Source organism: Ceratotherium simum, chromosome 2 (genome assembly GCF_057802395.1).
Source record: "Ceratotherium simum simum isolate JZ-2026a chromosome 2, ASM5780239v1, whole genome shotgun sequence".
NCBI classification, from domain to species: Eukaryota; Metazoa; Chordata; class Mammalia; order Perissodactyla; family Rhinocerotidae; genus Ceratotherium; species Ceratotherium simum.
The window spans coordinates 33,155,403-33,173,803 of NC_141901.1; the positions used below are offsets into that span (position 1 = coordinate 33,155,403).

Here is an 18,401-nt window from a genome sequence, read left to right on the forward strand (position 1 = left end):
TCTTTGTAGACACTTGATCACACATGTTTCCTGGATGGCTGCCTCATACAGCCAGTGACTGTCTGAAGCAATGGATATACTCTTTTTCTTCATTATTTTATTGAGGTCATATTGGCTTACAATATGGTGCAAATTTCAGGTGTACACAATAGCCAAGATGCGGAAGCAACCCAAGTGCCCATCCACGGATGAATGAATAAAGAAGATGTGGTGTATATATATATATATATATATACACAATGGAATACTACTCAGCCATAAAAAAAGACAAAATCATGCCATTTGCGACAACACAGATGGACCTTGAGGGTATTATGCTAAGCGAAATAAGACAGAGAAAGACAAACACTGTATGATTTCACTCATATGTGGATACACTTTTGCATAAATATCTCCAGTTGGAGAGACTAGCATTTTATTTCATAGACTTCCACCCATTCATTGAGATCCCCACTACGGCTCTTACCTAGAAATGTCCCTTTCCCTGTTCCTGCCTCAAGCTTCCCAAACTTTCATGGATCAATTGGAACAACTCCAGACTCTGCCTGAGCTGAAGAATCACATGAACCAGCGGTGAAGAGAGTAAGTTTAGGCCCATAACATTGGAGGTGAGCTGTCCTGTCTTTCCAGGGCTACTCTTTATCCAGAGCCACCTGGTATCAAGGCTCCTACACAGACAGTCAGGCCTTTGCAAGTCTCCACCCTTCTTCATCCGCCAGGAGATTGTTATAACTAGGACTCACACATACCGTAGGTTGTAGGTGCCACAGGCAAGGTGGGCAGGGCTCCAGAGTTGTTGTACATCGCAGCATCTGTTACAAAACAACGGGAAGTCAGAGCTGGGGAGAAGACAGCTAAGTAGCGGTTTTTCTGAAGGCAGAGTGTGACCTAGCACATTGTGAAATCAATTTAGTGGGTTGCCACCAGCCTTTCTTAAAAATGAAATCATGTAATATAGTAAATAAAAAATACCACCATTCATCTACATAGTATGGGCAACTTGTCTGTTGTAAAATTTTTGTTTAAACTTTTACATACTAGGTGTCACGGTACAAAAAGTTTAAGAAACAGTGGTTGAGAGGAGTGTGACCACATATTATCATAAAGCATGCATGGGAAGTGAGACTCAAATTCAGCAAAATGTAGAGAGAATACCGTGTGTAAGTGGGCATGAAACAGACATAGTGCTAAGAGGCTCTTTCCTTCAAGGAAACTGAATTGTTTATTGAAGGGTTTTCACTATGCTTCATTGCTCTCACCCTTTAATTTATAAACTAAACCTTCATCCTTACAGATAGATTATTGATATCAGAGGATCCTTTACTGTGATGTTGCAGCTTCTAAGACTTGATCTCAAGAGTGTATTTGCCAGATTGATGTTGGCAAGTAATTATTCCCTCTGACTTGTCTAATCAAGAATTAGAATATGTATTTCCCTCCTAAGAGACATTCTCTCCAAAAATCCTAATTTTTCTTCCTCCTAGCATTATTATACAAATAGGGAGGCATTTGGCATCTACATATATTCAGGTATTTTCTGAATTGGGTCCTCAGGCTCCATTGAAAACTAATATTATTATGACATTGGATTTAAAGCTCAAGAGATCCCAGGAGTCAAAAACTATAATCCAAAGCTATAATTAGCTATAATAAGATAAATGTACCAATTACTCTGCTGAGATAAGCATTGAGAATGCATGGAAATCTATTGTTCCCCAGTTAACACTTACAGTGTAAGTGACACTGCCTTTGAACATCTAAATTTCTGCTCTTAATGAAAACTTCACATAAAATAATCATTTACTTTTAGATTAAATCTTTATAACAGAAGGCATTGAGGCACCAAACCTGTTTTTCTAAACATATGCTCTATATTTTTATCAGTACATCGTTTTTTTGTGTGTTTGTGAGGAAGATCAGCCCTGAGCTAATACCCATGCCAATCCTCCTCTTTTTGCTGAGGAAGATTGGCCCTGGGCTAACATCTGTGCCCATCTTCCTCTACTTTATATGGGACGCCACCACAGCACGGCCTGACAAGCGGTGCGTTGGTGCGCGCCCGGGATCCAAACCCTGGGCTGCCAGCAGCAGAGCACACGCACTTTATCACTGCACCATGGGGCCGGCCCATATCAGTACATCTTAATGAGCAAACTCTCTCGAAATTTTCTTCTTTTAAAAATCAAATCAGGAAGTATGGGGTCTTCTGGTTTATCTTTAAATTAGTCTTTCCTTTTCTCTTCTGTTATTTTTTGCCTATATATACTTTTCTTCCAGGCTCAGTACAAGTCTCACTCCTTTGACAATGTCCATTACAAATCCACCCTCTAGTGGCCTCTCTCCTTCTGACCACTTATTGTTGGTACCACTTTGAGCATCTTTTGAAAAATCATCATATAGGTTTTGTACCTGCAACTAAATTGTGATGGTACAGACAATGTCCTAAATGCCTTTTAACTTTTCAAGACTAGGCACAGTCCCTATTACCCAGCTGTGGCGGTGTCCCATATAAAGTGGAGGAAGATGGGCACCGATGTTAGCCCAGGGCCAGTCTGCCTCAGCAAAAAAAGAGGAGGATTGGCAGATGTTAGCACAGGGCTGATCTTCCTCACAAAAACAAAAAAAAAAGAAAGAAAAGAAATTGAGCTAAATTGAGCTAATAAGTGCAGAAGGAATAAAAGCATTAGAAAATCACCTTTTAACAATCCCCAATGAAATAAATAATTCAAGCAGTGGTCATCAGTGGAAGGTAGAACCTAAGGTAGAAGTTTATGGGGAACTTTCTTCTGAAGAGGTAATCACCTGAGCCCAGAGATCAATCTCAGCATCACTAAAAGTCAGAGAATCTAACACTGCATCCCAGCGATGAGGTTCAACATCAAGTACACAGCACTACCTATGAAAAATCCTGGACAAAAATAAATATTGGACTTGAATCAAATTAGCCTGTAGATATAACCTCCAGGCTACAGGATGACAGAGGATAGAGGCTATCAATAAATATTATTTATTTAGAAATTTTCCTTTAAATATTTTAATGCTACTTACGTGTGCTTCCCCTTAACTGACTTAATTTATATAAAGTTTTTAACACATTGTACTCTTATTATTTTAAATCCTTCATCTTACAACTCTTTTAGACAAATAGGTGGGAGCCCAGTAAATATTCTGTCCACTTCCAGTCTCATCTCTGCCCTTCCACAATTAAAACTAGTTGCACAAAAGATTCTCTGTATCCACCAATGAGGAGCCACCTGTACAACCCTCCTCCTCCCAGAGATCTGCCCATGAGAAGCTCCAGACACATGCCTGCCTCCTTCACCACCCTGCTCCCACTTCCCTAAGGGGCCCCTGAGCTCCCAACCTGATTGGAAGGTGATCTCACTGAACATCATCCAGGTGTCAGCAAAATGGTATTGGCACTTGATGGCACTGGCCATGCGGTGATGGAGAGGCACTGTGACGAACCGAGCACTGGGGTTGACGTCATCCAGGACAAGGGGAAAGGAGATGGCATTAGGTTCCCACTCATTGGCTTCAGAGCGGAAGTAGCACTGTACCTCCTTAAAGATCTTCACACCTTTAGCAAACATGTTGTTGCAGTGGACCTGGCAGAGAAAGAGGCATGTGAGTGACAGGCTGACACTGCTAGGTAGCATGAGGACATAGTGCAAGCTAACCCAGTAAGACACTAAACCATTTCTCTAAGCACCACTCGGTGAATAGTTGGTGCTCTGCAGTCTTTTGGCTTGTCCCTTCTAGGAACCCACAGTGGCAGCGATACATTGGTCTAGCCTTATAAAACCTGGGTGGCTATCTCAGTCACCTCTAGGCAACCGTGTGCCCCTAGCCACCTCATTTCATGTTGCTGGGAGTAGTCTCCTCATCTGTTAAATGAGGGCTGGACCAACATCGTCTCAGGTACTTCCTTTCCCTTGATAGTCTCAAGTCTATAATCCTCTCAAACACAGTTGCTGTCTACCCCAAATCAAGCTATTCTGAACTGAGGTAAGAGGAAGACCTCCATCGTCCTTCCTCCTTCATACATCCCAAAGCCAGTTCACTCCTCCCAACAGGTTTAGTTGGGAAACCTGAAATAATACACAATCCAAAGCAATTTCATCTTTCTCTTTAGAAATCTCTTTTCAAGTGTTATGTATTAGCATTTTTCAGCCAAAGACACAAAACTTAATGATCTCTCTTAATTAAATTCAGTTTAGGTGAAGCTATTCTGATGAAGACATCCAGTCTTCCTCATAGATATTTTCCGAGATGAGAAAAGAAGGTCTTTTGGAAGGTAGCTACATCCTCTTGCCTGCTCTCATAACTCTTTCACCCAGATATCTGTGTGGCTTTTAAGGGTCCTAAGGAACAAAGAATTCACAACAGTTCCTCTGCAGCACCTTGCTGTGTTTCATTTCCTTCCAAAATGGAAGGTGCATATTTGTAACTAAGTTAAGTTCCTCGTGGTAGCTCACTAACATTTCCTCTGGCTCAGTGTTACATGGAAAATGGAGCTTTGCTGGTCACTATCTCCTGAATTTACAGTCTTCATAGGTTGGAAAAGCATCACTGTCATTCTCAGAATATATTTGCTGTTCCATTTTAATGTCTTGCCTAGGTCCTGAATTGTAATCTTTTAACTGTCTTCACTACCCTCCCCTGATTTCTGGATAGTCAATACAGAATTACAGGATTCAGAATTTATTTTTAACTGAGGAAGAAGCAACAATGATTATAGAAATTTAATGACTGAAGAAACAGACCAGAGATACTCTAAAAGAATAGAATCAGGGGCCAGCCCGGTGGAGTAGTGGTTGAGTTCAAGCACTCTACTTTGGTGGCCCAAGGTTGGCAGGTTCGGATCCTGGGCACAGATCTACACACTGCTCATCAAGCCATGCTGTGGTGGTGTCCCACATACAAAATAGAGGAAGATTGGCACAGATGTTAGCTCAGGGACAATCTGCCTCAAGCAAAAAGAGTAAGATTGGCGACAAATGTTAGCTCAGAGCTGGTCTTCCTCACCGAAAAAAGACTACAATCATAGAATATTAGAGCAACTGGAGACTTTAAAAATCATCTAGTCCAACTCTCTATTTACTAATGAGGAAGCTGGTGCTCAGAGAGGTTTGACTTGCCTGTGGTCAGTCAACAACAGAACTGAGTCTAGAACGTTAGACTCCTAGTCCAGTGCTCATTCCACATACCATGCTACATGGGAAGGGAGCAAATCACCTTAACTTTTCCATTTGGATTTTCCTATAAATGTTTTAATGATGAAAACATATGTTAATGCCTTCCTTGGGATGAATTAGTTCCACTTTATTGAATACAAGTCAATGGAGCAAGGCTAAGAACAAAATCAAAGAAATACCATCTACAGCTTCAATAGAATTTTCAGATATTTTGAAATCTACAAAGTGTTGGATAAGTAGCCTGTGGGGAAGGTAATAATCTCTGCTACAGATGTTTTGAGAATTCTCCTGGAATGCAAATAAATAGCATAGGATTTCATTCTCCTGTGGACTTACATATTTATTTAATAAATAGAATACATTTTTTAAATGCATTAATATATTTTCATGGTATATTTTAACTATACTTCCGGGGGGGGGGGAATGGGCAGTAATTTGCCTAGCAAACAAAAACTACTCCTAGAAGACATCAGTGACATGAAAGTCATCTTTTACTTTTTATTTGTTTCAGAAAAATTAAAATATACTAGAGATCTGTGTGACCTTGAGATGTTCTGGAACATTCTCATTGCAGAATATGCTTTTGAATAATTTTGACCTGTGATAAACTACTTAAATAGGAGCTGCTAGAGACTCAGGAAGATCAAAGCCTACTGACTAAATATTCTACCTCTATGGTGAGTTTAAAATACATTTTATTATTTGTGGGACTAGAAATTCTTCCACTGGTATATAATAAATTGATATACATGTTCATAGGTGCATATGGATATATACATTATTCAACAATACAATAAATTTTCTCTTGAAGCATAGTTTTGTTACTATTCATATTTCCCTCCTCCCTCACAAAAAAACTATGAAGAATAATATGTTGCACACCCGTATGTTTTACAATTACCAAAGAGCCATCCTTGAACAATACACTGGCAGACTGGGCATGTGTTGATCCTTCTGTTCTCATCTTAAATGTTTATTCATTTAACTAATGGCTATTAATTCACTTAGGAGATATTATCATATTAACATGTAGGAGTAATATTATAGACATGCACTGTCTTTTTGACCCTAAGTTTGTGCCAAGAATAACAAATTTGCTTTACTAGGAATCTTTAATGATAAAACAGTTTTCCTTCTTCTGGGTCTCCATATCATCCTACACACCTCCTTTTGCAAATAAATATTGTCTTCTCCCGCTGAACTGCAAATTCTCCCAAGGTAGGGGCCAATTCTTATTCAACTGTTTACTCCCAGAACCTAGCTTCATGCTATATACACTCCAAATACTGTTGCTAAATTAAAAACAAAGATAGAAGAATGAATGAATTTAGGAAACAAACACTGAAGCTGAGAACTGAGTGTAAATAGAGGCAGAGTCACCAATTTGTTGGTCATTAATATTCTGCACCCAACTACTGATGGGGAAAAATAACAGATAAACAGGGATCCACGTGTGAGGTCAAATTCACTTGCCTATTCTCTTTCTTGAGGCTTATACTGGCGTCCTCTCATGCTCCTTCATAAACCTGTAGGTGTTATATGTAAACCACAAAAGCTCCTGGGGTCTCTTTCTTACATTCAACAAAGGGACTTTCCTCTCTATCCTTAAATCCCAGTTTTCGTCAAGCTTAGAATTCAGGTTTAGCATCCAATCTGGTCACTTTTTGCAAGGACTTTTCTTCCCTTCCATTCCTTTCTCTCTGAAACATACTTGGGATTGAGTAAGGGAAAAGAAAAATAATCATTTGAGCTAAGTACCAGGAAACTCACCATTTTATTAAAAGAGATGTCCTCACCCCTCAGTCAATGTTGGGCTCTCCTGGGAGGGCCTACCTCAGAGAAATTGGAACTCAGACCGTAACCCCCTCCCCCGGCTCTTCTCAGTGTCTGCAGGTGCCGTGATCCAGCACACGCCCAGGCTGCACCTTTCCCAGCCTTTCAGCTTCCATCCAACCACTCAACAAAATTTCCCTTCTCTTCTAACCACTCTGTGCCAATAAACTGACAAAATAACTTCTGCTATTGCATTTAAGACATTAATGATTTAATGTCTTACTCTCCGGCAGGTAAAATACTTGCATTCTAATACAGAGTTTTAGGTGATGGTATTTTAGCCACACCCACAAAAAAATCTAATAATTTACATTTTAGGCTTTACATCAGACTTGGGTTAAACCCACCCTACCCCACTCCCAGCCTTGAATCTCACTTATTGGGTAACCAACTCCTCTCACTGCACAAAGAGTCACTGAGATCCCACAGAGAACACAGACTGAAGCCCTGGGCCTGAGAGCTGGAATTCTGATGTTGGCCCAGCCACGAGTAACAGCAGTTCCTCCTCCCTGGCCTCAGCCTCTCCTTCAAGTTTCTGTTTATGGTTAAGAAAAAACTATTTGCCAGTGTCCTATTTCTGTTCATCATTTCTCCTCTTCCTTCTACCCAAAGTGGCAGAGATATTTATAACTATAAATGGTTAGAGTAGGCAATAAAGGATATCATTTGTTCACTCACAAATGTTTATTGAGCCAGCACAATTTAAGTGCCAAGCACTCAGGTATAGAGATCAGAAAGCAGAGTCAAAGTCCTCCTACCTTAGAGGAGTTTGAAATCTAGTAAGAGACCAGACACATAGATAGATGACAATAGATGTGCTGTTACAATAGATAAGGAAACAAAGAACTCTGGGGACAGAAGAAGTATGGAATCTTCTATCATGATTTTTCAGTGCTGCGAGAGTGGAGGAAACTCTAGAGATGGGAAGAGATACAGAGTCCTTTCCTCTTCCGTTGAGAATCAGAGTTGCAATGAGCCACCTTTACTGATATAAGTATGTCCTCTCCTTGGGGAGTGATGGGCAGGGCCATGAAATGACCTCCATGGACTCTAGTCACTTTTGTCTTTGCAGAGCCCTCCTTCCATATAAATATATTAAAAATTACATTTTACAACTGTGGTGTTAAACACATGAAAATAATTTTTGACCCTAAAATTTCATTTTTCTTTTGACAGTAAAAGTTAAAACATTTTCAAGAGCCCTAGACACTGCCCACTGTGCTTAATGTATCCACTCTGGTATTGAAACAACAGAAACAATGAGAACCAATGACCTAGTCTAACACCCTTATTCACAAATGAAGAAACAAACCCAGAAAGATGAAGTTACTTGTGAAATGCACGTAGCTAACTAGGAGCAGATTATGTATGTGAATACAGTTCTGCTGGTATCGCCCCAGCGTTCTTTCTAGCATGTCTTGTTTCTATCACACCATGATTTTGACCTCCTTGAAGAAGTTCTACCACACCTAACTCCACTGACCTTCATTGTAGTGAAATTCCTGATGCGGTCAAATTCAAACATGATCTCGATGTAACCATTGGTGGCACTCTCATTCCTCCAGCCTACGTAGTCATAACCGGGCCACACGTGGTATTCATGGGTCTGGGTGAAATCGTCCAGGCCAGACACCCCATCTGTCAACTGACCCAGCCCTTCAGTCATGCTGCTCAGGCCAGGAGAGGAGAAGGGAAAGGGAGAGAAGAACCTGGAGTTAATTACACATTCACAGAAGAGCTGAAACAATGTTTTTTCACCCCGGGTTTAGTAAGGGCTGATTATCTTGGAGGTTGAAGGATTATGAAAAATCCAATACATTTTATATCATTGACTCATTTCTTCCACACCAGTGGAGAGCTAAGAATTTCACATAAATGGATTTCACAAAATATTTCATGTTTACTCCTTTAGTAGCGAAATTTTTAAACAAAATTTTATCATTTTATATGAAAAGCTTTCTATAATTCCTTGTATCCTTACCTATTCTTATATACAGAATATAATAAGTCTTTCTATAATGGCTCAATATTATCAAAATGCATTTGATTAATGGATACGTTAATGAGTAAATGAGTGAATGAATGAATGCATTGAATGAACATTACAGTAGATAGTAGCACTTTCCCATCACTAAATAAATGGCCCCAGAGGTTGTTGGAAACTTTTATGACTGTATGTTGTCATTGTTCAGTGAATCAGTTTCAGAGAAGCCAGTCATGCCCTCTTCTACCCTACATCTCCAACAACCCAATTTGAAATCAAACTAAAGGGGAAAAAAAAAAAAGTAATCTTTGCCAAGTTTAAATACTAATTTATATTTAATTTTAATTACATTTGTAGAATACTAGACTCATGAAATAGAATGCATGGATTACACGAGGGTCTCAGGCATTGGGTTTAGTTTTGTTTTCCAGCTTGGCAGGCTTTCCACTTCGGAGTGTAAGCCTCTGTTTTGAATGGTTGAGTTTGCCAGATGCCTGACTGCTAGACGGGATATATGCGTATTTATGTTAATTTGACTATTTTAAGAATGTAAAGAGGTCTTCCTTCTTTTCATGGAGGGACAGAGCAAGAACCTATCATATAGAACGTCCCTCTCAAGCTCTGCATCTCAAGCTCTGGAAGATATGTCAGGAGTCTCCCAAATGAGGAGATCGGGCTACTCACCCTCAAGCAAGAATGTATGTGACCCTTGGGGTTACAGCCAGACTAACGATATGTAAAATTTGTGAATTACAAAAAAATGATTAACAGTGATTATGCCAGCCTTACAGATACACTTTTAAATATATTGTTCACTGAAAAATGTTTGGCAAATTAAAAATTTGACTGGCCTTATCCACAGTGACCAGAGCCTGGATCTCCCTTCCAAGGTTTTGCCATCTTTTTCTTCTCTCTACAGATCAGAAGGCTAGGAGAACATAAGTTTACTTGCAATAAATATATTTCCTATTGTCCCCAGAAATAAAAAGCCCCATAAAAATCTTATGAAAAGCAATATAAATTAAACAGAATGCTTATTCAGTTTCTCCTTAATCAAAATTAAATCAAGGGGGGAAGAGACAAGGAAAGAAACTTTTCCTGTTTACTTCATATTCTTCAGAATTGTTAGAATTACTACAACATGCATATACTACTTTTAGAATTTTTTTAATTAAAAAAAGCACTTTTGCTACTATGACTGTTTCCTGAGACTCTGAATTAGGCGGCTTGTATCTCATCACTCAGCCACACCCCTACTGGATATCTCATTGTCTCAATTAAGTGGAAGCTGGCTGTATCTATATCCCTGTAACTATTTTTGATCTCTCCTCTGGGGTTCAGACCTATACTTCCAGCTACCTGCCTTATTTCTCCATTTGAATGTCCTGTCAGTCCCTTAAACTTATATGCCAGACAAAACCATCACCATCTCTTTCTAAACTAAATCTTTCACCTGAGTTTCCCACTTCTGTCAATTATATTTCTCTTTCATCTGCACTGAAAGTACCTGGTGCATAGTAAGAACTCAAAATACATTTGTTGAAGGAATAAATGTCCTCTCCATTGTTTCAGTCATCTGGACTATTATGTTTCATCTAGCTCCCTACATCCAATCAGATTGCAAATGTTCCCTAAATGAATGTCTCCTCCTCTTTCCCATTCCCACAGTCACCATTATGGCCTTGGTCCTTAATTCTTTTCATCTGACAGAATTCAGAATTAGAAAATGTCCCTCACTACCTCCTCTTTCCACTCAAATCTAAACTGTACATGCTGCTCGATTAACCTGTCTAAAGCACAGTTCCAATCATGTCCTTCCCCAGTTTTAAAAATCTTCAATGACTCATTATGTTGGTAAAGAAGAAAAACTCCTCCTCCTCCTCCTCCTCCTCCTCCTCTTCCTCCTGGCTCTGACATTCAAGTTCTCCAAAATATGACATAATCTGCCCTGTTATGCTTCTCATCTACTACTTTGCTACATAAACATGGCCCATGGTTAACTAAATTGTTGATCTTTCCCAGACATTCCCCTAAACTTTACAACTGTGATTCTTTTGTCCTCATGGTAGTCCCTCCACCTAAAATGTCATTTCAAGATTCTTTGCCTGTGAAAGTTCTACCCATCTTTTGGGGCCCATTTCCAATTTCATCTATTCCATCATGTCTTTATTGGTCCTCCAATCAGATAATAACTTACATGTATATAATGCTTTACCTTTACAAAATGCTTTTCTTATACATTTTATCACCTAAGACTCACAGCAAACAGAAGTAACTTTTATTACATGAATCCAGGTGTTTCCACTCCCAATGCTGTGCTTTCCTAGTATAGCTTACTCTTTCTTTGGAACCCCAGAGCACTCACACTATATCTCTTACTTGATGCTTATGTCATAGTAATTTATATCCTATTGTAGCCCCCATTCCTAACTGTGAGCTTCTTAACGGTAGGATCAATGACTTCACTATATGTGAATACCTACCATGTCTAGCCAAATTCCTTGCACACAATAACAGTTGATTAACAAAGATATTCAATCAATCTCTAATTTCTTCTATTCCTTGAGTATACGCTGGTTGGGGCGGGGCTGAGTGAAATAATGCCATGACAGTTTAAGCAAATGGGGAAGAACAGTGACTAAGTAGATGGAAAGGAAGTGACTAGGAATAGAACACTGGATGAGTCAGATCTTCACCAGGGGATGGCAGCTGGGCTGGGGGGCAATAGTTTGCTCTTCACATCTAAACCATTGGAAGTACTGTCATTCCACACTCCTATTCCTGAGACTCACTAATCTCTCTTTCTCAGCCACTAGCAACCTGCATCATCTAGTCTGGATTTACTATGGACTGACCTCTCTGCCAGGCTCAATCTCTGCAGACAAAGGTCAAGCTAAGAGAGAGAAAATTGTTGAAGTGGGTAGAAGAAGAATGACAAGGCTTGGAGTGAAGTGGGATGGGTGGGGACATCTCTGATCCAAACCTAAACTCCTACTGTATCTGAACATACTTCTCCACCATGGCCCTCCATTGGTCCATTTCACGTCTAGCCATTGGTCATTCTGCCGTTCACAGCTCTAGCTTCTGCTATAGTCAAGTCATTCTTGTCCTCAGCCCTGCTTCCTTTCCTCTGTCCCCTTCTACCTACCTCCTCTGCTCCAAATATCATCTCATCCTAGAAACTTTCCTTGTCTATTGTAAGCCTTACTAGTTTCCTTTTCACAATTTCTACAGCATTTATATTTATGGGGTTCATTCTTCCTGAACTTCTTGATCCACCCAATTTACTATACTTATAACTTCAATTCTTCTGGTCCTTTGTCTCCATAAGTAGGCCACTATTTGTGTCAGATGACATGTCCTCTTTTGAGGGTCAAAAAATATGGCTACCATACTTAGCTCCATACCACAAAGTTTAACCCTTGCTTTGTGTAATTTATTGTTTTCGTTGTGATTACTTTGTCTTCCCAAACCAGGCTCTAAGTTTCTTGCAAATAAAGATTACATGTTTTACTTCATTGAATTATCTTACAATGGTAATTTACATTGAATTATCTCACAAATCTCAGGGTCTAAATAAACGCTGGTTGGTTGGTTGATTGAGTATTGATCCCAAGCCATGATAAAATATTATTCTGTTCTAGTGGCCATTTCCCATTCTGATGACCAAAGTTTCCCAGAATTTACCTGTACCCAACGGCTCCATCATAGACAGAATCGTTTAGATAAATGATGGAGCCTCCAGGGAGTACAAACTGCTGTCCAGCTGGAGCGTTGTAAGACACCAAGCCATCTGTCAAAAGAAACACAGATGTGTCAGTGCCTTTGGAAAGGAGATGAGCCTGCTGCTCAGACCAACCATCCCACAGAGCTACCTGAGGCCTCAAGGGTGCAATCTTGTGCAGTGTGACCACCCAGGACTCAATCTGGACACACAGCGAGCACTGCTGAGGAGCACTCCTCAGTGGCAGTCAGCAAAGTGTCTCTGAATGCATTACTCCAGGTACTGGGTGGATGAACAATATTCCTTTCTTTAACCAAGAGGGAATCACTTCTTGGTGATTAGTAATCCCATCCCTCTCTGATTTGACTGCCTTTATTTCCCAGGGGTTGGAGTTTTTAATAAGGTCTGTAAGATCTCTCTCTAGAGACCTACCTAGCCAGACACAGCCATAAAGCTCCACTCTCATGCACACATTCATGGAGTGGTCAGTGACCGGAATGAAGCGGACAAATCTGGCCACAATGGGTGGCTCCAAGTCCTTTAGGAAAATGTCATAGGGGTTACTATTTCCATCCAGCACCTGAAGAGAGAGAAGAGAAAGAGTGAGGAGATGCTATGAAGTCACGTTGACTTTTCTTCACCCCCTAAGTCATCCCCCCTTTGATGGACCCTCTCTTTTCAATTCAAGGAGCAGAATATATCCACTCAGCTTTCTCAGTAGCCTTAATATTCCTCTCTATACACCCTCCCTCATCTTGGGTCACACATTTACAAGGGCATGCCAGGTCTGTGGATACATGTACCTATACAACATGTATACTTCCTCTTCTAGCCCAAGTCAAATTATGGTCCTGGACATCCCAGGGTCTAGATGTCTCTTCTTCCTACCTGTTTTCCATGCCGGTTCCGCCAAGAGATCCAGCGAGTGCCATCCCGACTGTAATTGATCTTGTACTTGGGGGCAAACTCAATACCATGGCCCCCTGCATGGCGCCCCTGGGTCCCCACCAGAGTGATAAAGTGCAGGGTGTGCAAGTCAATCTGCAGAAACTCCTTCAGGTCATCGGGTTCCACTGGAATCTCAGGACACCAGGCTCCATCCCCTTCTTCTGAATCCAGCCTTGAAAGACGACGGTTGGGGAGAGAGGGAGGAACCATGAAACCACAGAGTTATTTACCAATCCACAGCAAGCAGCTACCCTGTCCTGAGGAGAGAGAGCAGGCTGGGAGTCCCATCCAGACGGACTCTTGGGGTTTTCCCCACCACTCTGACTGCCGCCACAGTACCCACTTGCGGTCAGTTCCCTCTCCCTGGAGCACCATGAAACTTAGAAAAACAGTCACCACCAGGGAGTTAGAAGCCTTCCACTCATATGTAGCCTTTATTTCCCATCCTAATTTAGAGATCTCAAGGGAGGTCCCGTGCACTGAAACCCTTTCTACCCTCTACTCCCCCATTGAGTCATTTTACCACCCCCCTCCCACTTTCAGTCTCAGCGTAACAAGGTTAGCCACTCCTTGCCTGGATATCAAGTTATAGGAGTGGGGAGGGAGGGATCATAAGATCTCCAGAGTGGGTTATGTAACGCAGTGGAATGTTAACCAGCAAGATGGGCCTGGCAGCCCAGCAAAAAGCCATGGAAACCCATGTTGAGAGTGAGGGGTAAGAGAATGCCAGGGAAATAGTAAATAATCTGGTTTCATTTTATTACCTCCAGGCTGAACTACCAGTGAAGAAAATTGTGAAATCAGTATAAGGTTTATTTCAGGAACCTCTTACCACTTTCCCTCCTCCCTTGAATGCACCTTTTCTCACAGACGTCACCTACTCATTGTTGCTCCCTTCCAACCCCACCAACCATCACTCTAATCTGTCACACACTGACACAGAAATTATGAGGTTTACTAGTGTTGCTTTTCTTAGGGGTGATTCCATTTTAACAGAAATCAATACTTTACACCAAAAGAATTAGATTCCATGAGGAGGATTAGGCCCTAACAAGCAGAGTAGTTTTTGACAAAGACGTTTATTGCTTTAGAGGACCCCTTGTATTAGACCACAAGGAGCCCCTATATTCTGTTTGTGGATGAGGCTGGCTCTTCTAGGGGAGGTATCTTTGAGAGAAGGGAAGAACTTGTTGGAGGTTTCAATGGCTGTTTAAGGCCTGATGCTTTGCACTGTGAGTGATGTTTCACAGAAACCACCTGAGAAAAGGACTGAGTTTCCAACTCCCAGTGTCCTACATAATCCACATCTTCCCAAATCTACCACTGTAGTCCACTTCCTGTGGTAGCTCGCAGTGAGAAGGTAAAGTAAAACAAATTCACCGCACATCAATGAACCCATTTGCTGTGAGTGGTGTGGTTGTAGGGCCTCTGTGGTTGGAACGAGGTTGCTAGACCACCACATGCTGCCAGGCCCTGAATTCTCTCCCTGAAAACATAGACAGGCCCACTTGATGTCTTTCCTTCATTCCCACCAGCTCCTACCAGGTACCACCCTTCTTCCCTAGCTCCTTGAGTCGGGAAACCTGTCCAACCCAGAACTCAGGCTTTCTTGGGATGTCCATCCTTACCTTCCATATTTGGCAGCTGTGGATTCTGACCACTGACTGGAAGCTGTGATGTCCTCATCTGGAATGTGGCCTCCTGACATGCCCAGAGGATAGCGGCATATGGCTGGACCAAGAGAAAGCAAAGAGTAAAGAGATGAAATGTTCTTACTTTTATTTCCAGAGACCCTCATGAAGAATGTAATTGATTATTGGCAAGAAAGAAGAGGACTTAATCTTTCTAAGTCCCTCTATGACCCCAGTTTGATTAACCTGACTCTCTCAGCATTTTTTTCCTGGCCCTACCTCCAAACTTATTACCAATGAATCATCCAAGCATTGACCCTCAGCCAAATCTATCTTTTGGACCAAACTCTGACAGATACTGTAACGTAATGTAACATAATACAAGGTGCTGGTTTATCCTTTATTTGGTAATATCCCCATGGCCTATCCCCATTCCCTTATTAGCAGGCATGCACTTCTAATCAGTTTCCCAACAGTGGTGGTCATCCTCATAATCACCATATACCCTTTATGATCCATAGCATTCTTTTTTTCTAGGTAGCTGATTGCATTAAACTATGGAGCAAAGCCAACAAACTCTCCTACAATAGGATTGAACACAGCTTTGGCTCCCATCAGCACCATGTTTTGGCCTCTGGCTAAAAATAATAACCTCTGGAGATGGACTTCCACTTTCCAACCAAGATAGAGTAACAGAGACCAGATTTACTCTCTTGGGTAAAACAACAAAAAATGGACAAAGTGCATGAAAAATTGCGTTTCAATATAATGAATATCAGACAACAAAAGACAGCAATCCCTGAGAGACAGGAAACAAAGAAGATGAGCCCTATGATTGCACCAGCTTACCGCCATGAGAGAGTGCTCAGACTGCAGCACAGCGAGTGAGAACTCAGGCAGAGGCTGGAGGATTCCCTGAGTTGAGGAGACAAAGATAAGAGTCTGGAGAGATCAGGGGAACTAGAGCTCTCAGGACATATGGTTGCCAGATAAAACACAGGATTCCTAGCTAAATTTAAATTTCAGATAAACAACGAATAATTTTTTAGTATAAATATGTCCCATGCAATAAAAAAAAATATGAGGCATGTAGACAAGCAGGGAAATAGAACCTATAATGAGAAAAAAATATCAATCAGTTGAAACTGATTCCAAACTAATATAGAAGTTAGAATTAGAAAAGAAAACATTAAAACAGTTATAACTGTATTGCATGTGTTTAAAAATATAAGGAGAGTTATAGACAATATAAAAAATAAATAAATAAAATTTCTAGAGGTAAAACTTGAATGCGTGATATAAAATGCATTGGATGGGATTAAAGGCAGATTACACATTGAAGAAAAGATTAATGAATTTAAAGACAGCAGTAGAAACTATCCAAAATGAAACAATGACAGAAAAGAGAATCAATCAATCAATCAATCAATAAAAAGTAGAACATCAGTGAGTTGTGGAACAACTTCAAACATCCTAATGTACATATAAGTGGATTCTTTGAAGAGGAAGGAGAAAGACAGAAAAAATTTTGAATATAAGATGGTGGAAATTTTTTCAAATTTGGTGAAACTTATAAATCCAAGAAATCCAACGACCTAAAGCTCAAGAAACATAAAGAAAACTACACTGCAGCACATCATAATCCATTTGCTTACAACAAGTGATAAAGAGAAAAGTTTTAAAGGAGCCAGAGAAAAAGGACACATTATGAACAGAAGACCAAAGATAAAAATGACAGCAAATTTCCTATTCAAAATGGTAATTACACAGTAAATACATAAAAGGATTCTTCATCTTATTTCTATTTCTTTAAGTGGTAACTGACTAAACAAAAGTTATAACAATATATTGTGGGGTTTACAACATATACAAAAGTTAAATGCATGACAGTAATAGCATAAAGACTTAAAGGGGAAAACTGGACATCATCCTATTGAAAGTTTCTTATATTCTATATGAGTGATACAATATCACTTGAACATAAACTTTATTGAGTTAAAGATGTACACTATAAACCATAAAGCAAGCACTAAAATAATATTTTAAAAGCGCTTATAGCTATTAAGTTAAGAAGAAATAAAATGGAATCATAAAAATTCAATTAATTGAAAAGAAGGCAGAAAAAAAGGAAATAAAGAACATAGGACAAACAGAAAACAAATAGCAAAAATACAGACCTTAAATTAACCATATAAATACTCCCATTAAATATAAATGGTCTAAATACCCTAATTAGAAAGTAGAGATTATCAGATTGGATTTTTAAAAAATGTTTAAACTATATATTGCCTATCAGAAACATACTTTAAATATAAAAACACAGGTAAGTTACACGTAAAAGAATGGAAAAAGATATACAACAAAAACTTAACCAAAAGAAAGCTGGAGTGGTTATATTACTACCAGACAAAAAATTTCAAGACAAAGAATAAAGATGATATTTCACAATGAGAAAAAGTTTAGTTCATCCAGAACTCATGACAGTCCTAAATATCTATGCACCTAATAACAGAGCTTCACAACAAATGAAGCAAAAACACAATTACAAAAAAAAATGGACAAATCCATAATTATCCTTGGAGATTTCAACTAACTTCTTTCCAAAGAAGACATACAAATGGCCAATAGGTACATGAAAAGATGCTCAAATGCAAATCAAAACCACAATGGGATATCACCTCACAACTGTTAGAATGGCTATTATCAAAAAGACAAAAGATAATAAGTGTTGGTGAGGATTTGGAGAAAAGGGAACTCTTATGCACTGTTGGTGGGAAGGTAAATTGGTGCAGCCACTATGAAAAACAGTGTGGAGTTCCCTCAAAAAACTAAAAATAGAATTACCATGCGATCCAGCAATTCCACTTCTGGGTATTTATCCAAAGAAAACAAAACACCAACTCAAAAAGATATATGCACCTCCATGTTCATTGCAGCATTATTTACAACAGCCGAGATATGGAAACAACTTAAGTGTCCATCGATGGATGAAAGGATAAAGAAAATGTGATACACACACACACACACAATGGAAGATTATCCAGCCATAAAAAAGAATGAAATCTTGCCATTTGCAACAACAT

At 39.8% G+C, this 18,401-nt stretch overlaps 1 protein-coding gene across 2 annotated transcripts in view; it reads right to left on the minus strand.

Annotated features, from left to right (window-relative positions):
* Positions 1–18,401, minus strand: part of DDR2 (discoidin domain receptor tyrosine kinase 2) — a 151,424-nt gene that overhangs the window by 21,270 nt on the left and 111,753 nt on the right. For both annotated transcript variants that reach the window (XM_087440176.1, XM_014783292.2), the window contains 7 exons: positions 15,316–15,418; positions 13,628–13,859; positions 13,172–13,319; positions 12,703–12,808; positions 8,515–8,698; positions 3,365–3,608; positions 750–812 (listed from right to left, as the gene is read on the minus strand). In XM_087440176.1, the coding sequence (XP_087296302.1) occupies positions 750–812; positions 3,365–3,608; positions 8,515–8,698; positions 12,703–12,808; positions 13,172–13,319; positions 13,628–13,859; positions 15,316–15,418 (1,080 nt within the window). The remainder of the gene's footprint in view (positions 1–749; positions 813–3,364; positions 3,609–8,514; positions 8,699–12,702; positions 12,809–13,171; positions 13,320–13,627; positions 13,860–15,315; positions 15,419–18,401) is intronic.